The sequence below is a fragment of the Peromyscus eremicus genome, chromosome 19 (assembly GCF_949786415.1).
Source record: "Peromyscus eremicus chromosome 19, PerEre_H2_v1, whole genome shotgun sequence".
NCBI classification, from domain to species: Eukaryota; Metazoa; Chordata; class Mammalia; order Rodentia; family Cricetidae; genus Peromyscus; species Peromyscus eremicus.
The window spans coordinates 13,520,031-13,543,304 of NC_081435.1; the positions used below are offsets into that span (position 1 = coordinate 13,520,031).

Here is a 23,274-nt window from a genome sequence, read left to right on the forward strand (position 1 = left end):
TCCATGACCTTAGGTTAGACAGTGTGGGGTGTGGATCTCTACCACCTTGGGTTAGACAGTGTGGATCTCCACCATTTTGGGTTAGACAGTGTGGGTGTGGATCTCCACCATCTTGGGTTAGACAGTGTGGGTGTGGATCTCCACCACCTTGGGTTAGACAGTGTGGGTGTGGATCTCCACCACCTTGGCTTGGGCAGTGTGGGTGTGGATCTCCACCACCTTGGGTTAGGCAGTGTGGATCTCCACCACCTTGGATTAGACAGTGTGGATCTCCACCACCTTGGGTTAGGCAGTGTGGGTGTGGATCTCCACCACCTTGGGTTAGATAGTGTGGGTGTAGATCTCCACCACCTTGGAGCAATTAATGGTTTCTTAATTGTGACAACAGAAGCACAAGCAATTCAAGGTTAAATTGGATTAGTTCACAGTTTAAAGCATGCACTTCTGGTGATCCCATCAGAAAGAATCCACAGAATAAGGAGAATGGGGAGTATTTGCGTATCACGTGTCTGATAAGGGAACTGTGTCTGGAACATGGAATTCCTACAATTCAACAGAAGTGTAGCTCAGTTTAAAAACAGGCAAAGGATTTGCAGAGATTCCTCCAGAGACAGTATACAACTGGCCCAAGAGCACTTTACGAGGATACTCAGTGCCATTAGTGATTAGTGAGATCCGCCTAAACCCACTGCACCTAAACCTATGAGGCACCCACTGGGACAGCTGGGCTCAAACTAACAGACAAGAGTGAAGAACATTGCTGGGGGAAAATAAGATGGTGTGCCTGCTTTGGAATACAGATGGACTATTCTTCAAGATGTTTATCGTGGAGACAGCCCATGACTCAGCACAGATTCCCACCTCACAGCCAATGAAACATATGTCGCCCAAGAACTTACAAATGTGCTTGCAGCTTTACTCAATAGTCCCCCAATGGCCCAGACGCCCACTGACTGATGGGTTGATAAAATATGGTGTTTTTATATAATGAAATATTATCTTTAAAAAGGATTAGAGTGCCGGTGAACCTTGAAAGGTTTTCCTGAGTAAAAGAATGAAGCTCCATGGTCAGAAAGAATGATCCCCTTTATGTGAAATCTGGGGAAATGCAGATAGACAGAAAGTCAGAATGATAGGACTATCCCAGGAACAGATTTAAATACACAATTCACAGTCTAAAATTACACATTTAACAATATAATACAAGTATGAATACACATATATAAGAAAATGTAGATATGTCAAACATTCACTCTTATTTTTAGTTTTTAAACAAAAAGTATTAATATTAACAGTAATGAGACTTTCCCAGATTTCTTTTATCTTGCATGTTGTGACAAACAGAACTGACTCTTCTGTCACTTCACAGTGCTCTAGACACATTGCTGTCACAATGACAGACTGTCTCTGTATCTCTCTCGTTCCCTCCATTTGAAGGAGACAGAAATGTCCATAGCGAAGCTCAGTCATGGGCCTGCCTCCTTAGTGGGGAGGCAGAAAGAGGAGGCTCACCTACTATATTCAGCTCTTGGAGTATGAGGTGGGACCCTGTAGCATCCCTCTCAGTAAGAAGGCACCCAAATGAGAGGAGTCAAAAATGACAGATTTCCACTAACATTTGGAATGCCTAAAATTAGAACCATACTTTCTATCAGAAACCAAAATAAATTCCACATGGATCCAGAATTCGAATGTAAAACGGAGAGCATAAAAGCACTCACAGAAACTATGCATGGATATTTATGATCTTGGTGGAGGGAAGTTGCTAAGCATCATGTAAATACTAGAATGCCATCAAAACACTGATAGAGAATATTAAATGACCCAAAGGACCTGAGGTGTGGTAGACTGCTCGCATAGCATGTATAAGGTCCTAGGTTTGATTCCCAGCACCACAGTAACAAGTGTACATAAAAATAGAAATAATTGCATTTAGAAGGTATTGTCGCATTTGAGTAAAAATAAGTAAATGTATAACCCCACCCCTGAAAAGATCAGATGATATATGCCACAACTCAAGCAGGAGTTAGCTACCACTTGGGTGACAGATACTAGAGATGTTTTTTCTAACTTTCCTCACTGTACTGACCCCCACCCCCGCCCCCCAGCCAAAGTGTTACTTATTTTTAAAATTGAAAAGTGGAGCATTTGGATGGTTAGTTCATGAGAATATGTAACATCTGGGTCTTCAGAGGCGAATTCAATGCTAAACTCTAGGAATATGAGGCCAGCTTTGCAGCATGGGTCAGGGGCAGCGCTTCCACACGCCCACCTGTGTGGTTATGTTGCAGGGGGTTGGAGTTTGCTCCATCTGGTGACACTTTTAAAAGGACTGGATGATTGACTGCCACCACACACACACACACACACACACACACACACACACACACACACACTCCTGATGTTTTCTGTTACCTCCCCAGTGTTTGGGGTTTGGGTTTGCTATGCCTCGTCTTGTTTTTAAGAGAGGCCATCTGCGTAGGAAGAAACTCCTAATTCACAGTGTTGGCATCTAAGGGGAAGCCAGATGCCTCTGCCTCATCTTTCGCTGCCTTACCTACAAAGAATGAGTTTGCGCAGCACTTCCGGTTCTACGGCCCTTAGGTTGCCAGCATTGTGTCTCCCCTTCTCTGGGACTCCATCTCAGTAGAGGATTTGGCATAAGACACATCAGTGTCCTAGCCAAAGGGGAATCTCGCACTTGAAAGACAAGGCCTCCCAGGAGCCTGGATGATAAAGGATGAGGGAGGCTCTTCCTGGTCCAGAAAGACTAATCTGTCATGGAAAGAGAGCGAGCTATCTGGAGAGAACGAAGAAAGGAAAGTTTGCAAGCGTCAGGCCACTTGTTCCCGCTCTTGGCACTCAGTGGCTCTTCTTCTGAGTCAGGACTCATTATGACAGTTTCTCGAGTTAAATGTCCTTAGTCTTTACCATTCAGATAAGAGCCAAGGAAATGCCGTCCTGCTGGGGTTTTTCTAGCTGAGATTAGCATGTTTCAATAGTTCTTTCTTCATGTTTAAAAGTGAAAACCTTTTTGCTAAGACAGTCTCTCCTGTCCAAGGGGGGGTCCTATGGACATTTCTGCATACTTTTTTCTCGCTTGTAAACAGCATGACTCTGAGCACCTATGTTTTTCGGGTGACCCCTGGCTTCCTCCTTTATGCTAAAGAGGGAAGCCTGTTGCTCTTGGACTGGAATGTGATTGGCACGCAGCTGCTTCTGGTATTAGAAGGCGTAGTGATAACAGTTTCCAGCCCAGTCACTTCACAAGATGGCTATAAAACAGCATGAGCATATGTCTTTGGGCCACACATCCCAAGAGAACCTGTGTACCGCTCTCATAGTTACATGTTCTGTGCTTTTTCTTCTTAAACTGACTTTGATGACAGGAAGCAGGACAGTAGCTAGATAGAAGAGAAAGAGTATGTCCCTTTCCTCTCATAGAAATAGCAAGATTCTGGGGTTTTTGTTTTGTTTTTTGAGATAGCATTTCTCTGTATAGCCTTGGTACCTGTCCTGGATCTCGCTCTGTAGGCCAGGCTGGCCTTGAACTCACAGAGATCCACCTGCCTCTGCCTCCAAAGTGCTGGGATTAAAGGCATGTTCCACCGCCAACCAGCTGAAGCAGCAAGATTCTTACCATGGCTTCTTTGGGATCAGGGGAGGATTCCACAAGTTGGTACTGAGAACTGGGTACACAGTGGCCCTGACAGGTGCTGTACTGCTGAGGCGTGGTCTCTTCTCCTTGCTGTTGAGGAGGTGGAAGTGCAAGGGTAAAAGGGACATGTGTGCAGGAGGCTCTGCTGTGTATCATGGTGCATGCAATCATGACCTCCATCACATCTGGGTGCAGTTGGACTCATTCCTGCCTCTCATTGTCTTTTTTTTAGGAGCAGCCTATTGCCAGTTCATGGACATGCTCTTCCCAGGCTGTATTAGTTTGAAGAAAGTAAAATTCCAGGCAAAGTTGGAGCATGAGTATATTCACAATTTTAAACTTCTGCAGGCATCATTTAAACGGATGAATGTTGATAAGGTAAGTCAAATGTACTCTTTTCTTCAGAATTGCTTTCAGTATTTTACTGTTTTTAAATTACGTGCATGTGGGTTTGTACACATAAGTGCAGTGCCTGCAAAGGCTATGGTAAGAGGCCATTGGATTCCCCGGGAGTCAGTTACAGGTGACTGAGAGCTACCCAGTGTGGGTGCTGGGAATTGAACTCCGGTCCTCGGGAAGAGCACTGCACATATCTTAGCCATATCTCCAGCACGCTTACAGTAGTAATCAAAAATGGAAAAGTCTGAGAACATATCCATGAAGGATCTACTTAGATATCTCACCATGTGGGGGCCTGTACATACATAAACAAGAGCCCTGACTCCCCCATTTGCCTGTGAGGTTTTAGTTTTAAGAAATCCTTAACCTAGTAGCCGTTAGACAGAAGCCTCGTAGCAGGAGTCCTGAATGTTATAGTGGTGGGTTGTTAGCTTTTCCATGTAGCAAATGAGAAGCTTGGTGTTTACCAGATGCCTCTGGGGTTCTTTGGGTATTTTGTTCTTTGGAAAAACAACTTGTTAACAGGGGAAACCATCCTGGGTTTGAGTCTCAGTCCCACAACTGAAGCAAGTCATGTTTTCTAGGTGTCTAAACTGGCTCCTTTGTGAAAGAGGACTAGGGTCCTCCTTTTCCTCATGGTTATGACACAGTAATGAGGAGGTGCCTATAAAAGTGTCCAGCATAGTGCAACCCTCAGATTCCAACATCCGTGAATGCCGCTTTCTCCTTTGAAGTATCTAGTGTGTTACAAATGGAAATGTTGGCCTTCACATCCTTTTTCCTCCCAATAAGGGACTAAGGGGCTGAGACTCACTGGTCTCTCTCTATGAATGCTGACTGCTATTCAAATGTTCACTTACTAATATGTGTTCATTATTTAGGTATTTATCTTAGAGTGAGTATGACTGTGTGTCTCTTAGAATGAATAAGCATGACAAGACATGAACTTCAGACAAGAGGGAAAGAGATAAACCAGCAGAGGAGAAACAACTCTTTTTTTTTCCATTTTTCTTTATTAAGAAATTTTCTACTCACTCCACATGCTATCCACAGACCCCCCCCCTCCTCCCTCCTCCCACCCCTCAGCCCTTTTTCCCAAGCCACCCCACATCCCCACATCCCCCAAATCCAGGTCTCCCATGGGGAGTCAGTAAAGCCCAGCACACTGAGCCTAGGCAGGTCCAAGCCCCTTCCCACTGCACCAAGGCTAGAAACAACTCTTAAAACAGTATTAATAAAAAGAATAAATAGGCCACAGGATATAAATAGATACTAGGTTATAAGAGATAAAGGTGAAAGGAAAGTTTAGTAATTCAGCACAGTTCATGCTTCCCCAAGTAAGAAGCATTCATACCAGAATGTTGAGAAAATCTGGCTTCTTCTTTTCTAGGAATGTTTATTTTAAATTGTATAGTCTTAGCCAGGCGTGGCAGTGCACACCTGTTAGTCTCAGTTACTTCTGAGGCTGAGGCAGGAAAATTGCTCAAGCCTAGGAGTTTAAGAACATCCTGGATAACACATGGAAGACCCCTTTTCAAAAAATGTTTCTCCAAGAAATCTTCACTTTTATTCCTTTTGCTGTGGCTAATCTCCAGGTAGCTCTTTCCCGGCACCCAACTGGGCAGGCTCTCCTTACTTTTAAGAGTTCGAGAGTCTTTCTTCTTCCACTTTTAAATCCACGCTTGTACATTAGAGAGACGAAACACCTGTCCATAGGTTTCTGGCTGGAACTTGCTGTGAATCAGTCAGAGAGCTTTGTGCAGCTTTTTATACGTGAACACACAGAAAATGGCAGAGCCAAGGATTGTTGAAAAATAAGTTTGGAATGGCAGGAGACTGGCCTTGGTCTCACCAGCCTGCCAGCCCCAGGAGCATCAAGATGCGGTAATGGCCCAAATCCCTTGGAGACACAGTGTCATGTACCCATTGCATCTGTCATTCCCAGTGTGTTAGAGGGCTCACTTGAAGCTATACCCATGTAACCAGGAATGCAAATTAAGTCAACAGTAGTAAGAGCTGCTGTGTACCACCATCATGCAAAATCCTCACACAGCAGACAGGTTGCTTCAGTTGTTCATGAAGGACCTTGTGGTCCAAGTCACTTAGCAGTTACCAGTCAGTCTCTCTGAAGGCAAGCAGTAAAACTCAGAAGACATTAACCGGAATAAAATATCCAGCCAAGTCAATGAAGTTTGAATGGCGCAGGAATTCTTTCAGTGAGAGTTCAGGGGGAGTGAGAGGAGGGACATGGCAGCCCCCGAGCCTCCAGGACCAGAAGCAGCTCGATGAAAAATGTCCCTTCCAGAAACTTCTCTTTATTTTGTTCTGCACCTGTATCGGTTTCTATTGCAGCTGCACGTAAACATTTTTGGAAAATATGTCACTGATGACTTAGCTGAACATGTGGCCCAAGGTGCTCCCCTCACTTTTTCTTCTTAAGAGAAAATTGATTCTTAAGGGCTTTCTGTTCTCTTTTTCAATGGTTTCATTGACTTTTGAGATTATAATATATCAATTCCCCCTTCTTTTTCTTCCCTCTAATCCTTCCTATGCTCACCCCTCCTTGTTCTCTTTCAAATTCATGGGTTCTTTTATCAGTCATTGTTGTTCCTTGTACCAGAAAGTGCCATGCAAGTTACCAGAGGAGGGAGGTGACCAACACCAGAATGGCTGGTGACCCTGAGAGCGCACTAGAGGCACGAATACTTTGGAGGTAGCCAGCAGCTCTCTCACTGGACTCAAGACCCTTTCAACAATAAGAACATCATGCCTGGTGCAGGAAACCTCGCTGACTACTCAGAGCTAGTGAAGTCAGTGATCATGAGGACCGACAGCCACCATTTGCTTTTTAAAGTGTCCCTGTTGGCTCTTATGACCATCGATGGCATATCGTTTCCAAGGTGGCAGAGCTTTGCTCCGGGACAGTCCCTTCAGTTTCCATTCATGCTGTCAAGCCACGAGCTGTGTTCCCTGGACACTGGCCCCCTGTCTGAATCCTGCGCATACACATACGCATTCTGACTCACGACTTAGTTCTCTCGCTCTCTCCTAGTTCCCATTCAGTTGTCACCAGTGATTGAAGAAGTGAAATCTAGTAATTGTGCTATGTGGGAAGCATGATGATACAATTCCATTTTCCTACAAAAAAAAAAGAAAAAAAAAATAGTGGCCCACTGAATAAGCTAAGTAATCAAGTCACACCCCCCCCTTTTTTTCCTTTGTCATAATTCCAAAGGTTCCTGTGAGAATAAGCAGGGAATCCTGGCTGACTCTGAGTTGTAGTGGGAAGGTTATTCTGGAAAAGGTGAGCTTCGCATCTCTGAAGCTGATGTGCATGTCCTGAGCCTTCTTCGTGTGCTCCCATGACCTCCTTAAGGAGCCTCTCCCTCTCTCTGCCTCTGCACTCCCGTGGAGCCTCAGCTCCTGGGCCCTGCACCTTGTTAGTTGGGATGCTTGTCGCTCTACATTTTAATGAGCTCGGTTCCGTGTGACCCATTAACTCAGTACCCGTTGTCACTGATCTGCTACTGGTTGTGTGCTTTGTCTGGTGGCTATAATCCTTATAAGGGTTTATCTCACCACAGTTGGGCCAAGGGTTTACAGAGAAACAGGAAAGTGTTTCAACTGTGAAGCAGTACAGCATCATCCCAGGCCTGGATATTTTGTGGGGAGATTGTTAAACTATAAATATCCTATCCACGAGAGAAGTCCCCTATTTTGTTTTCTGGTTTTGTTTGTGGGCTTTTCTGAGATGAGGCCTCACTGCGTAGTCCAGTTTGGTCTCAATCTCATAATCCTGCCTTGGTCTCTCAAGAGCTGGGATCACAGGCACCTGCTACCACCAGACCTGGCGGATCACGCCCTCTTCACAGCTAAGGATATTCCTTTTTAGTCATTCAGGAAGTATTACATTTTCCAGGACAATCCACTCTGTTTTTTTTTTTAAGTCAGTTCTTTAAATAGTTAAAGTTGTGTTAATTCTAGAATACTGCTGAGAAGATAGGTATGGAAAGAAGCCAGTGGTCAAGACCTGTAGCCGTGGGGCCAAAGAGACCCAAACTTGAAAATAGTATGTAGAAAGCTGACTCCCAGGGTGTGATTAATAATCCTTTGGAGAAATGGTCCGCTGAGATGCTGAGACCATGAGAATAATAAGCATGTGGTCAAGAACTGTAGCCGTGGGGCCAAAAAGACGACTCAGTGGTCAAGAGCACCTGCTGCTCCCACAGAGGACTCTGGTTCAGTTTTCATTCCCAACACCTGGTCACTCTCACTCTCGGGGATCCAGCGACCTCTTCTGACCTCAGCAGGCACTATAAACACGTGGTGCCCATACAGACAAGCAGGCGCACACACACATGCACATAAATAAATTTTTAAAATTTTGCTCACTAGAGGACTGCAGGCAAGCAATTCTTGGGATATAACTGTATAACACTCTAAAGAAACCTGGGCTTCGTGACTTACGTGGTGACCTGACATTGCAGGTAATTCCAGTGGAGAAGCTGGTGAAAGGGCGTTTCCAAGACAACCTGGATTTTATTCAGTGGTTTAAGAAATTCTACGACGCTAACTATGACGGGAAGGAGTATGATCCTGTGGAGGCACGGCAAGGACAAGATGCAATTCCTCCCCCTGACCCCGGTGAACAGATCTTCAACCTGCCCAAGAAGTCTCACCACGCAAACTCCCCCACAGCAGGTATGTCGCTCTCCTTGCAGGGAATGGCTCCGACCCTCCTGTGCTTCAAGTCTGTGCTCGTAATTGACAGTGTTTTCATGCCTTTGAATGGTTTTCAGTATTGTCTGTGTCCACGCTGATCTTTCCGTGACCCATTTGTCATGAGTCTTGAGTTCAGATATTAAAAAGCCAGAGCCTCACATGCCGTGTCTCTGGCTGTTAAGATAATACCCTGGAGATAGGTTTCTTTTTCTCTCTAATTTTTCTGAAAAATTTTAAGCAGCCTATTTAGATTTTGATTAAAACATTTTTACTGCCTAGTAGCTGGCAAGACAGACCATAATATGAACTGACTTGTGCTGTTACGTGTGGATCGTTTTCTATAGGCATGCAAAGGAAATTAGTGATCATTTTTATATGGTACTGTGGGCCCTTCATTTATTATGCAGCCCTGTCCTAAAAAGGGAAACCATTGAGGATGTGTGCCTAGAACTTTTAGGAGTTTTTTAACTTTTGTAGATAAAAAAAAAAAAAAAAAAAACTCTCTAAAATATCTTAGAAATATCCTTGCCATAAACGCCAACTTTACCAGATAACGTATGCTCTTATGAAGTGGGGTCACTGTTATACATGCCAGTTGTGTGCTAGACCGTTCATTAACAGTGAAACTCTCAGAAACTTTCTTCCATCCCAAAGTCAGAGCCCATTGCTCAGATCATTACAGATTTTTTTTTATTTCTGCCCAGCCTACTTAGTCAGTATGGATTAGGCATGATTAATACTAGACACAGGTAGCTTTACAATCATACTTTTCCTCACTACTTACAAACCTTTTCCATCTTTTCTTTCTGAATTCATAGCTATATCCCAAGCAATCTGTATCCCTTGGAAACCTGACATCTTCCAAAGATTTTTGAAATATTTGTTTGTTTGTTTGTTTGTTTGTTTGTTTGTTTTAAATGGCCGGGCGGTGATGGCGCACACCTTTAATCCCAGCACTCAGGAGGCAGAGGCAGGTGGATCTCTGTGAGTTCAAGGCCAGCCTGGTCTCCAGAGTGAGTTCCAGGACAGGCTCCAATGCTACACAGAGAAACCCTGTCTCGAAAAACCAAATAAATAAATAAATGATTGTTAGAGATAATAAGATCAGCATTATACTTACCAGTCTTTTAGAGGAGGTCTTCTTCATGTGGAATAACATAGTAGAAGAAAAAGAAAACATGTCTCTAGGAACTCTTTAGGAAGCAACAGGATTGGGTTTTGGTAATGGGTGGATCCTGGAGTAAGCAAGCGAGCTGCCAAGTGTGACTTCTCGGCGTATCTCCCACACTTGGAAGGATGAGGCTATCATCCAGGAAGTGCTAAGAGAGCTGGATTTGAGAAGAAATTGTATTTATTTTAACATACTGCGTTTCGGGTTTCTTTGCAACATCTAAAAGACAATCTAAATAACGTGTGTGTGTGTGTGTGTGTGTGTGTGTGTGTGTGTGTGTGTGTGGTTCGAAAGTATGGACAGGAGATAAATAAAAATGTGTGAATGTTCCATACACTGAAGCTGGAAGTGAATACAGAATGATAAGGAGAGGGTGCCTTCAGAAATTCCTAACAGTTATGGCTGACTAGAGGAGAAGAAACTTTCCTGGAATGCAGAGAAGATGCCAGAAAAACGGGAAGAAACTAAGGAGTGGCCTTCAGGGAGGGAGATAGAGTGATCCGGCTTCTACCTCTGCAGGGAGTCAAGGCAAATGAAGCCTGAAGAGTTTGTTGGATTGCTCAGCTTGAAAATCATTCATGGGATGATGAGACAAGGAGTGGATTAAGGAATGAGTTGGATAAAAGACTCTGAGTGACGGTCCAAGTCCAGGTTTGGAATGAATGAGCCATGCAGAGGAGAGCACTGAGCACAGCTCTTTGGGAGTTAGACACATGTGAAGGGAAGGAGCCTTTTTAAAAGGATGACCACGGACAAGCAAGTCAAGAGAACTCAAATCATTAGTAGTGTGTGAATTTGCATAGACCTAGAATATTTTTCTTTCTTCCACAATCATGCTGTGACCTTAATTTTTTTGGCCTAAGCTCCAACACTTCTCTTCCAAACAGAACTGCAGTATGTTGCCTTGTCCTCATTTTCTAAGAATCCCCTCATCTGTGTTTCACAGAACAAACAGTAGGAAGTTTCTGGAAAGAGGGTCATGAATATTAATTGTGGAAATATAATGTACAATGAAACTTGAAAATAATATGTAGAAAGCTGACTCCCAGGGCGTGATTAATAATCCTTTGGAGAAGTGGTCCCCCAAGATGCTAAGCACTGGAGTCTGGATTGCAGCAGTTGAACAGGCCAGGTAGGGTGTGGAAGTAAGGAAGATCCAACCTTTAACAACTGTGTCAAGGATACAGGTGAGGAGAATAATAAGCATGTGGTTGTTGTCAGGGAGAGAGAAGCTTGAGGAGGGATAGGAGAATGGCACTCGTTGGTGTTTGCTTTGAAGACAATGCAAAATTATGTAGCCCTAAGTTTTCTCAAGTCCCGCCCGGCCCGCAGTCCTGAGTTCCTCTGGTCCTGCTGACCCCGTGGTCCCTCATCAGCTTATAAAATCATCGTTGAATAGCTTAATATTAATTACCGATTTCATGGCTTATGGCAGGCTTCTTGCTAGCTAGCTCTTATAACTTAACCCACTTCTATAATCTGTACGTTTCCACGTGGCCGTGGCGTTATCCGTCTGCTGGCATCTTGCTGCTCCTTCAGCAGTGGCTGGTCTCTCTCTCCTCTCCTTTCTTCTCTCTGTATCTCTGCTTGGATTTCCTGCCTGCCTCTAAGCTGCCTTGCCATAGGCCACTGCGGCTTTATTTATCAACCAATCAGAGCAACACATATTCACAGCATACAGAAAGACATCCCACAGCGAAACTGTCAGATTTGTAAGGTCAGAGAAGAATCTCTGATGAGCCAAGGGTGAGAGAAAGAGGCAAGATTCGAGGGTCATGACCCTGAACGTGAAGGAGAAGATGAGGTCAAGGGCTTAGGGGGTTAATGGGAAAGGGAAGATGTGTTTGTCTGGAGCAGAAGCGAAGGGAGAGGTTGGATGAAAATTAGCCACAAGGAGATTGGGAGGCAAGTTTCATGCAGTTCACACTGGTCACCTGCTTTTGTCAGCGGCCTTCATCAGTCTAAGAATTGAAGTCGGGCTGATGTTGATGGCATGTCCGCAGGACTGGGAATTGGGAAGCATGTGAAGTGGCAGGACTCGCTGGACCCAGGGCACACTGCTGTTTCCCTTCATAATGTCGTTTTTTTGTAGCTGTTACTGGTGGAGAGATTGGCTTTGAAATCCAACTGCATTTTTTGAAATTCTGATAATGAACCTCAGAATACTTTGTTCCACAATCATAATGCATCTTTATCTTTTTTTTTTTTAACCTTCTAACACATCTACTCTTCCACCCAGAACGAGGCTACACTGGCCAACCCTCTCACAAAAGCTACAGACCAATTTCTGCGGTTTTGATAGAATGCTGTGAGCCCAAATGAGAAATCTGTGTTTTCCAGAGCTTAGCCCCTCAGGTGACAGAACTTGGGAAATATATGAAAGTCAACAGTTCATAAATTTGATTTTCTTTTAATGTTCCAGAAAGCAGTGATTTCTGATACTGCTCCCATGCCTTGATGGTGTTTATTTTGTTGGTCTTGTTTAGGAAGGAATGGTATTTTTCAGGAGGCAAATTCATCATCCCTCTTTGATCAGTTGTGTCCTGAATATTAGACATTGAGGGGCAGTAAAATTTTACTGGAGAAGAATTATCATAAGACATACATTACATGTGGGATATAGTTTTTAAAGACCACTATGGGAGAAAGATCCCTAGAAGACTGACTTTCTTGAAGTCCTGCATCCAGATATTGGGAACATAGCCAAGAAAATAAGTCAAAGGTTTCCGGAAAGTCAGGGGAGGTGCCGGAAGGATTGTTTAGAGAATTCGTGCACTTTGGCCAAGGTTTCTAGGGACTTTTCCAGAGTCTGTGCCTTTTTCATCGTGGCGTGCATATAGTAGAACACGAGGATATCGGTTCCCAGCACATGACCTATTAGGGCAAGACACACATTACAAACCGCAGTGAAAGCTCTGAGTCTTAAGTTGGGAAGTTTACCAGAGTGTGGTAGCCTGGATATGTGTTTCAAATCGAGCTATTACACGAGTCCCACATGTGTGGGTGAGTGTGGGTTTCAGGGTTCTCTTAGAATTCTCTGTTCAGAACACTGACCATAACCGCTATGATGTGATCTCAATGCATGTGGTAGGAGCTGTCCTTCACCCAGGACTACAAGTCTGACTTTTCCCGCTCTAGACTTGGGGTGAGTTGAAGTGCTTGAGGAGGTGAGTGGTGGCCTGTCTGGTGCTCGATCAGTAACGTACAGACATTATTCTGATTTCATATTGAAACCGTGATCTCTTCCTAAGTATCTCTATCCTGGGAAATAAGTAATGGCTTATATAGTTGAAAACAGGATGGGGGCCGGCACTTTGGAATACTTGACTAATGTTGCAGTGCATGGGTCTCTCCTCACAGATATGCCTTAGGCTGATTTCACTGGCAGCTTCAAAGCATCTTGTTTGACAAAGGGAGCAGATTAGAGTGGGGGAAAGTGTTGTAGAATGTCCGTGCAATGGTGATCGAGAGGACACTGTCTATGCTAGCAAGGAAAGAAAATCCTGCTTTTACAGCGTCCGTGCTGTGTGTAGCCGCGCACCAGAGATGATTTCCTGTATTAAATAAATGTTCTCCACACATTTGGTGCATTTTTTTCCTGAGAGCATGCTAGATTTCTCTACCATTTCAATGCTGATAGAAAACTTTCCTCCTAAGGACTCAAAGAAGCATAAAGTTGGTTGGTATCTGTATAACTGGGCAACTTACCTCTACTACAGTATATACAACTTTAATATAAACAGGTTTCATATAAGGATGAAAGCTGCCAGGTAATATCCCCTCTAACTACATTTTGAGGAATTGTGTTGTCCATAGATTTTGGCCTACCACCCACAGCCATGTGTTTAAATGCTCATATCACAGTGATAGCTGTCTGTTAAGTGTGTGCAATCATCCTGAAACATAATGTTCCCAAGTGCAATTGCCTTGATCCTACCTGCAATTCAATAGCAGTCTGAGGAGGCAGGCTTTATATGTGAAGACTTAAAAAACTTAAAAGGAAATTCAACATTGTGGTTTCTATAGCAACTCAGACACATTGCAGATTCACATACGCTAATATATTTAAATCAGACTCCCAAATATAAATATAGTGCGATAGATTTAGAGTTGCTATGGGAATTGAGCTTTCTCTCTTCCTTAGAGACCAGTGTTTCAGCCTTAAAATCGGGTTAGGAGAAATGCTAGAAAAGTGATTTCAAAACAGAAGGTACCTAGGCAATGTCAATGAGGTGTCTGATAATCTTCATTAAATCCATAGATGTAGATTTTTAGCAAATCCTAACTGTTTTTTTTTTTTTTAAAAAAAAAAAACTGTGTTGAACATTGAACACTCCAGGCTGTCGGTGCAATCTTAAAATGTGACTGTGTTTCTCCACTTATTTCCTTAGCAATGTGCGAGCGTTGCTTGAGCATCTAAAATCTAGACAGACACCACTTCTCACCTTGGGGGAAAGAAAAGCTGCCTTTCCTTCACTGTGTTTTATGCTAGGTTTGTTTCTTCAGAAAGGTAGTGAAGTACAACAGTCACGGTGTCCCTTTTAGTTAAAGTGTCACATGCCTTTGAAAAGAACGTGTGCTCTTCATTTGAACAGTGCTTTGCATACACGTAAAGCCAAGGTGTTTGACAGTGTGCTTCAGATTGTCTGTGGTTTAAGGGCTTGTCTGTCTCAAATAATTGTTGCAAAATGATTTTTAGTCTTTCTACATTGATTGGGAAATTGCCTGTTCCTCACTTTAATTGTTTCTGGCTTTGATTTCTGTTTTTGAAGGCTCTTTTCCTAGTGTACGTGTGTATGATTAAACCATCCTATTGACTGGACTTACATTTTTGAAACTACTCTTTGTCTTAAAATAGCCACCACTGCTGTCTTATATTTATGGTTTGAATGCTGTATCTTTCTTTTTAATAAGGTACATACCCACCTATCAGTGTCTCTATATGGAAAGTGTGCCTTTAACCACTGTATGATTGGGCCCTGCCTTTTGCCTCATTTTGGTAATCTCTGTCTTTAAGAGTGACCAACCCATTTATATTTAGTGTAACTAATGGCTTCTTGATTTAGAGCTTATTAGTTTCCTGTTTTTCCCTGTTACTAAAAAGTTTACTTTTTATTTTACCATATTCAATTTCTTCATTTCTGAACATTTGAGTTCCACACAGTCTTTAAACTCAAGAACATTTAACACCTCTTATAGTGACAGGCTGTGTGGTAAAATACTGTTTAGCTTTCCTTTTTCTGTAAAGGTCTTTACTGTGCATTCATTCCTAGTATTTTCATGAGACAAAGCATGCCTTCGAGTACTTCAAAGATGCTGTGGCCTCTAAACAGGAGTGACACCCTGTCCCCAAGCTCTTCTCCTTATCTTTCGTTTTGTGATGCCTGACCGTGCATCACAGTGCTCCTTATGTATAGAGCAGCATTTCTGTTTCCCTCCGCTCCCGCGCTCCCGGCCCTCACCATCCTTCTACTCCACTGGCCTGCTCCTGTGAAGACACTGTTACATTGTGTTACATTGTTACATTGCTAAGCTGCATGTGGTTGTTCCTTAGCTATGGAAAGGCCTGGAGAAAAATGGGAAGAAACCCTCTAACAGCTCAGCTAATTTAAATTCCTACTCTCTGTTAAGAAAGGGGTATCAGCAGTGTGCTTTCCATTATACAAATGTCACATCAGAGATGAATAAGAGATGCCACCAGGCATCGGGATTCTTTTCTTAAAAACTAATCAGGCCTGTAGTTTTCTGCCGTCTGTGTTCGTTTCTATAGTTAAGTAGCATAAACTTGGCTTACAAACAACAGAAATGTATTCCTTGCAAACAGGAGGGCCAGCAAGTCCAAAAGCAAAGTGCTAGGAGATTGGGTGTCCAATAAGGACCTGCTTCCCACAATAAGGACCTGCTTCCCACAAGCATTCTTCATAGACGATTCCTCCCACTGCGTCCTGAGATGAGGCAGAACTTCTCAAGGCAAACTCGCTTGGGCCTTTTTTCTGAGAATACTGCTGCCGTTCCTTTGGTCTCTGCCCTCATGACTTCACCTCTGAACGGCCTCAGCTCTTAGGACTGTCGTACTGAGGGTGAGTTTAAACATACGAGGGTGTGGGGTTGAGTAACAAGGTTTTACAACATGGCACCTATATAATGGTCACAAAACTACAGCATAAGAGTAAAACTCCGCCAGCCCACACTCTGAGGATGTCCACGAATTTAGACTGTCAAACGTAAGAAGCGAAGAAGCAAGGACTGGGGAGTGTCAGACAGGAGCCTCTGGCGTGTCCGTCTTTTCTATGCGAGTTTGTTTCCTTGCTAGGAGGGCATTCTTGATAGATGATATGAGTTCAGTTTATTTATTTTTTTAAATTATCTGGCTTTCTTGAGCCAAAGTTATGTACATCGTTTTCTTTAAAACTAGATGTTTGGAAACCCTGGGGATGAGAAGCTGTAAAATGTTGTAGTGCTGTTGTCCTGTAACTCTTCAAATCTCAGTTTACCATGAATTGAACTTTTCCTTGAGCTTTAGGGAAGTATTTAAAATATAGAAGGAGCATGCATATCCATGGGCATGTGCGCAGTGCGCAGTAAGCACCCCTGCCCTAAGCCTTCCATTCAGTTGAGCGTCCCAGCAGCCCTAACAGGTGGGTGTTGATATAAGCATCTAGGAAACTGGAACCAGAGCTGCAGTAACTTGCCAGCACCACTTAGGCTAAGTGAGGGACATGAGCTCTGAGGTGTGACCTGATTCCAGAACCCTTGCTCTTCCCTGGACCTCCTCTCTGGGAGTCACAGACACAGCCTTGGGCTCTGTGTTCTCCCCTGGGCTCCACTCCGTTGGAGTGGAGCTCTAAAGCATCCCTGTTTATCTCTGCAGTCGTTCTGAGTGAGAAGAGGTATGGTATTGTACCACATTAATAAATACAGGAAATGTTAAGTCCTTTGTTCCTGGATGTTTATCTCTGGTTTCCAGATTTTTTCCATCCAAATACATCTCTGAACAAATGATGTGAGGAGTAGTGAAGTAAAGAGTAAGCCCCATAAACAAAATTGGCATAGAGTTCTGTCCAAGAGGCTGGTGGTGCCCCCGCCCCAGCCATCTTGGCTGTTAACAAAGCATCAGGTCCCCTTATAACCAGTGTGGGTTGTTCTCACTTAGACACTCCCTGGATATGTTGAAATGTGTGTTCCTCTTCACGGGCTAGCCCTTGTCTCTGTAGGCATACTGTAAGGTGAGATTTTGCTTTTCAGCTTGACAGTAAACCTCATCAGTTCTCAAAAGAAAATGGGGTCACAGTCACCCTTGGAGTTACTCTTGTAATTCCGTAAGCAGGCTACGACAGCGTGCCTGTGAGCCTGTTTTTATTCTAAGTGTCCTTCTTAGTCATTTGGTGTGTTGGGCAAAGTAAAAAGCGGGGTGTGTGTGTGTGTGTGTGTGCGTGTGTGTAATATGTATATAGTGTGTGTACACTTGTGTGCCACAGCATTATAAAGAGGTGAGAGGGCAACTTTTTAGGGGCTCTCACTTTCCACCTTGTGTGAGGCAGGGTCTTCCTGTGTCTGCCTCTCTACTCCAGGCTAGCTGCCCCGTGAGCTTCCAGGCAGCTCTCCTGCTGTCCGTCTCTCTGCAGGAATGCTGGGTGACAGATGCACACGCTGTACCTGGCTCTTCCCACGGCTTATCATCAGTTAGGGTCATCAGGCTCATGCAGCGAGCGCCTTCTTTACCCAGCTTGCTAGCCCCTAAAAGCAGCGTGTAGCACTTTATATAGTCTCTTGGGAAGGAACAGCCTGAACTGCAAGCCGGTTCTGCCTTTTAGTCATTGTTTGCCCACTGGCTGACACAGAGAGGCTTATCTGTCTGCTCAGCTTGAGTCACCGCAGTATCCGTTGAGCTCAAGGAAGATGCGGCACATTTCAGTGTCTGTCCAGCTGCTTCCATCGCCTGCAGCGCACCTCACTGCGACTTGGAAAACAACCCAGTGTCTGCACAGCAGCTCAGAAAATGCCAGAACACAAACAGTTCCTATTGCTTTGGTCCCCTGCATTTTTTTGTGACAGCTCTGCTTGAATCATATTCATTCATGTGGTCCCGAGGTATTGCTGAGGCACGGTAAGGGATTCTGAGGGTACACAGTGATCCGAGCAAGACCCATGTTTTTGGAGGAGTTGCTGTCTTGTGAGGAGACCTGCCGTTGGACGTACGAGGAGAGCGTGCTCAGGGAGTGTTCGGAGGAAGCACCCCTGCACTAGCTTTGCAGCCTCTACAAAGGTTTCCTGGGAAACGAAAACCTCAGCTGAGATTTAAGGATGAGTTTAAAGGTTAGCCAGATGAGAGGCATGGCCAAGAACATTCCAGACAGAATAGAATGTTGAGGTCCCAAGAAAGTATGTTCGGTTCAGTGAAGCACAGGTGGTTTTGTTTGGATGTCTTGAGCCATGAGGCTGCAGAGGTAAACAGGTCCCTTGTTACTGCTTTAAAAAAAAAAAAGGAAGGAAAGGAAATGACAAAGTTGGCAGCTTAAAACAGCATATGTGTTGTCTTACAGTGCAGCACAGCTCAGCTGGGCTCTCTGATGTGCAGCCCACAGGCAGCAACCCAGTATCCATGGGGCTAAGATCTCATCGGAGGCTCCCTGGGGAAAGAGTCACTTGTAATTGTTTCTTGCTTCTATAGGGCTGAGTCTCTCTGGCTTCTTCCCATAGGCCACTCTTGGTTGGAAGTCACTGGAACCACTTCCGTGTGGGCCTTTCCAACAAAATGCTTACTCTGCGGCCGCTACTTCTCCATGAGCAGGAGGAAAGTCTGCCCGGTGTGTCTGCTACCAAGAGTCCTAAATATAGTGACGTAATGGTGGGAATGCCTTCCCATCACCTTTGCCGTAGTCTCTTGGCCACGCCCCCCCACCATGTTCTAGGATGAATATTATGCAAATGTGTAAGCACCAGCAGAAAGAGATCATTGAATGGGTGTCATGTTCAAGACTGTTTGTCACAGAAGTTTACAGAGCTCACAATTTATAATGTGGCCTGTTGGGAGCCATCGGAAGGCTAATGCAGTATTTGCTCTGTTGTACGAGAGCATATACAGAAGGGGCATTATTGGTGAAATTATTAAGGCCACTCCACGTAGTTAAAAGGGAGGTTTATTTAGTGGCATAACTTACAAATGAAGGGATAGGTAGGTTGCAGGGTCTGGGAAAGACGTAGCGCAGTCCTGCGGTGTCTACCTCCAGCATCCAGGGTCCAGGAACCAAGAAAGACGGTGCATCCAGATCTTGGGTCTTCAGGGTCCTCTCTTGGCCCCACCTTGTAGGCGTGACAGTTACCAAAGCCTCAATGGGGGTTGGAACTTCCAGTCAAGGTTGGAATGGCTACCCACTGCAGGGCATGCTTACGTATAGCTTACAACCTCACTGCTAGCTAACTGTGGAGAAGAGGAAACAGCAGCCTGAGAAGGTGGTTGTACCGTGTGCTATCGATACTTCAGGGAGATGTAGTCAACACAGTACAATGATTAGTGGGATATGGGAAGTGAAGGCAGAAGGAAGTGTGGGCAACTAACTGTTAATGCACACGGGTGATTGGCTTGGAAGTTGGTTGGTAGAAGCAGCAAACCATGGTACAGAAGACAGATGCAATACGTAAAGGAGACTGGGTAGCTGAAGTGTGCTCTGCCCATGGTCTCACTTCCTGAGCTCTGACTCTTTTCTGGGAAGTCCCGATAAGATTGTGTTACTGGAACCCAACAGGCTCGACACCATCAGAAAAGGGATGGTTATGTGTCAAAAGGGACCCGGGCTGAAACTAAAGGGCAGCACATCTAAAGTAACTAAGGACGGAGGTACCCCAGAAACAGCCAGCTTACTTCATAAGCTTCCTTCGTAAATGAGTCCTGCATGCCAGAAGTACAGCGGCGCCCACGATGGTGTCGTCATGGAAACGCCTGTGTGTCTTTATTCTCTGTGGGCTGGCTCAGTCTGCTGGCTCCATCAGCCACTCCCTTCCCTGGTACTGTGGAAAGCAGGCAAGGGCTGCTGCTGTCAATTAGTGTTGGGATGGGATGTGGGGACCATTTATTGGGGTAAAAGGATCCCCACTGTTTTTATTTCTTTGAGGGCAATTGAAAAATAACAAATTTAAACTAAGATGGTGATTGGATTTGGCATGTAATATGTTTGAAAGCTGGATTCATCTTCTACCAAGGTGTGAGAAGCATGGAAAGTCAGCAGTTTATTGCAAAATATACATTCCACATTGAAACAGCTATTTAAAAGTTACGATTTTGAAAACCTGAGCCCTTTCAAGACATGAAGCACTTTCTTGCTTTTTTTTTTTTTTTTTTTTCCTCTTATGAGAAATTCTCTGAAACCAAAGTGACTCAAGCAGAGCCCGGAAAATACTGGAGAATCACATGATGCCTAAAAATAAAGCACACCATCTCCAGCAGGGACAGTGAGCAGGGCAGCAGTAAGCGTATGTAAATGTTCCCACTTGGGCATGCTCCGTGAGCTCAGCCCTCTCTGCATCCCAGGCGCTGTCTTTGTGCAGACTGGCCAGCCGGGGGAGGGGGTTCCTGAGGGGTCCTCAGCCACTGCTTACTCTTCCATGGCAGCCACACCCTCAGCAGTGAGGATGCCTGCCTTGCAGGGAGCTGCTATGGTAGGGTCTGCCAGGGCAGGGCCATTTGTCATGTTGTATAATAACCCCAGAGCAGTGACTGGGAGTGGCTGACCCCCAGCTCTGCTTGGGCCTAGCTTCAGTTCTCCCCTTGGAATCAATAATGTTTCCTTTCTTTTTTTTTTTTTTTTTTTTTTTTTTTTTTTGTTCCTGTTAACATTACACAAAATACAGATTATGTAAAATGGGCTGTGGTGTAGAATACGGTTTTTAAACTATAGAATCTTAAACACGGCCCAAAACTAAACATAATTCATGGGGTGCAATAAGACTAGGCACATCCCCTCATAGGAGTGAAACTTTTAACGCAAGGTGACTGCTCCCCCTTCCCAACACACACACACACACACACACACACACACACACACACACACACACACACACCCGGCTGATGGCCTTTGCTGCCCTGCTTGTGCAGAGGTCTTGAGGACCAGGTGTCCTGAGCAGACTCAACTCTGGTGGCGTGTGGAAATCCTGCAGGTCCAAGAGAAGAGTTCGAACTGAAGAAGACCAAGGGTCTATGTAACATCACTTAGCCACCCAGTCCAACCCTCCTCACTCATGCAAATGGGTCTCCTTGTCCACCCTGTTCTACTTTTCCCAGAACAGTGATGTTCTCATTGGCTGTGTTACTTCTCAGCTTATTGTGTTCCTGTTCACTGCCGTGCTCCCGGATGGAACGTAAACTCCACACGGACAGGCATCTTTTGTGTTCCCTTCACTGTTTGATACCAGTATCTATTTAGCTTGCCAGCTACATGGTAGGGGTTTAGTAAATACTTGTTACATGAATGAATGGGTGAATGAATGAATGAATGAATGAATGAATGAGGCTAGTTTAAGAACAGGCTTGTCCTGTAGCACCCTGATTTTCCGTATTGTTAGAGAATACATAGAGGAGGGGCATCCTGTGCCTCAGAGTTCACTGGAGGGTTGTAGAGGTGTGGGTCGAAGGGAGCATCTTCTCAGCACCGTTGTTATGTTTCGCTAGTGTCTGGAATAGGAGTCCATTACTTGGAATGCTTTGTCGAGTCAGATCTCATTTTCTGAGAAATGGCAGTACTAACAGAGTGAGCGTTATGTACTAGCCTTTGGAGTCAGAGTTTGCCATGTTTTAAGCCAGGTGTAGTGGCACACACCTTTAATCCCAGCACCTGAGAGGCAGAGACAGGTGACCAGGTGACTATGATTTCTAGGCTAGCCTAGTCTACAAAGTGAGTTCCAGGACAGCTAGGGCTACACAGAGAAGCCCTATCTTGAAAAGCCAAAAAAAAAAAAATCCATGTTTTAAAGATATATTTGTTTGTTTGTTTAATGTATGTGTGTTTGCATGGGTTTAAGCATACCACATGCGTGCAGGTGCCTTTGGGAACCAAAAGAGGACATCATATCCCTCTGGAACATGAGCCTCTTGATATAAGTGCTGGGAGCCTGGTCCTCTGCAAGAGCAGCAAGCACTCCTAACCACTGAGCCAGCTCCCTCCATCCCCAAGCGGTCTGTGTTTTTCTCGGGTCCTCCTCCCAACTCTGGAAAGTCACTGTAGGTGGCAGCAAGTCACCCACTTAGCAAGCAGCAGGTCCAGGGTTCCTTGAACCCTTGGGGCCACAGGGCTCTGCTAGTAAGTGCCACATCCCGCTGTCACCCCACTATGACTGAGGTGTGCCCAGTGCCGTGCCAGGTCTTTGTTCCCACAGGATCAGTGTGGTTCACGCTCCGAGAGCTGCCCCAGGAGATGCTGCCCCTGTTACAGGCTGGTATTGAGTTGTAAGGAACAGCAGCCAGGCTTTGCCACAGGCTGTGTTGGTGAGGACAGAGCCAGAAGGGCCCTGAATTGCTGCTTGCAAAATAAAGAGCCAGCCTGTCAATGGGCTTGTGAGCCAGGGGCCCCAGAACCCCATTAAAGTTCCCTTGGGACTGAACCCTGGCCATCACTGAGGTGCTGAGATTTTCCCCTCTCAGAGTAAATTTAATGGCAATCTACAAAGTGAAGGGATGGCACCATTTTTTTGAAGGGAAAGACAAAGTCTTCAGTGCTTGAATTTGTAGAAATGACTATCATACAGCAGTGGTCCATCTCCTTGTCCAGCAGTGGTCCATCTCCTTGTCCAGCAGTGGTCCATCTCCCTGTCCAGCAGTGGTCCATCTCCTTGTCCAGCAGTGGTCCATCTCCTTGTCTAGCATTGGTCCGTCTCCTTGCAGTTGATGGCTCTGGTGTCAATCACAGAGGAAGGCCTTCTTGCCCCCATGGGGCTCCTCATCAGTCCAGCCCAGCTGCTTTCGCCAGCTGTGGCCTTTTGTTTGATTTTAAAACAAGTTCATATCCCAATGAAAAGGCAAATTATGTTTGCCAACCTGAAGGGGATAAGGAAGTGATGTCAGATTCATCCAGGAATGACTGATCAATGCATTTGTGGTGTGTTGTCTGCCCACTGTGTTTCACTTGTCCTATGTGGTATTAATGAATGAGGGTTGTGGGAATGGAGCAGAGGAGAACCAGTCTCTCCAAGTGAGGAAGACGTAGCTTTGTGCATGGGGCAGGAGGTGGGGGTGTTAACATGGACATGGTCCTTGTCAAGAGTACTGAGGTTGTGTACTTAGCTCCCCTCTGTTTATGATTTTGGCGAAAGGAGTACAGTGAACTATGAGAAG

At 44.8% G+C, this 23,274-nt stretch overlaps 1 protein-coding gene across 2 annotated transcripts in view; it reads left to right on the forward strand.

Annotated features, from left to right (window-relative positions):
* Positions 1-23,274, forward strand: part of Mapre2 (microtubule associated protein RP/EB family member 2) — a 144,789-nt gene that overhangs the window by 102,255 nt on the left and 19,260 nt on the right. For both annotated transcript variants that reach the window (XM_059246272.1, XM_059246271.1), the window contains 2 exons: positions 3,891-4,036; positions 8,545-8,758. In XM_059246272.1, the coding sequence (XP_059102255.1) occupies positions 3,891-4,036; positions 8,545-8,758 (360 nt within the window). The remainder of the gene's footprint in view (positions 1-3,890; positions 4,037-8,544; positions 8,759-23,274) is intronic.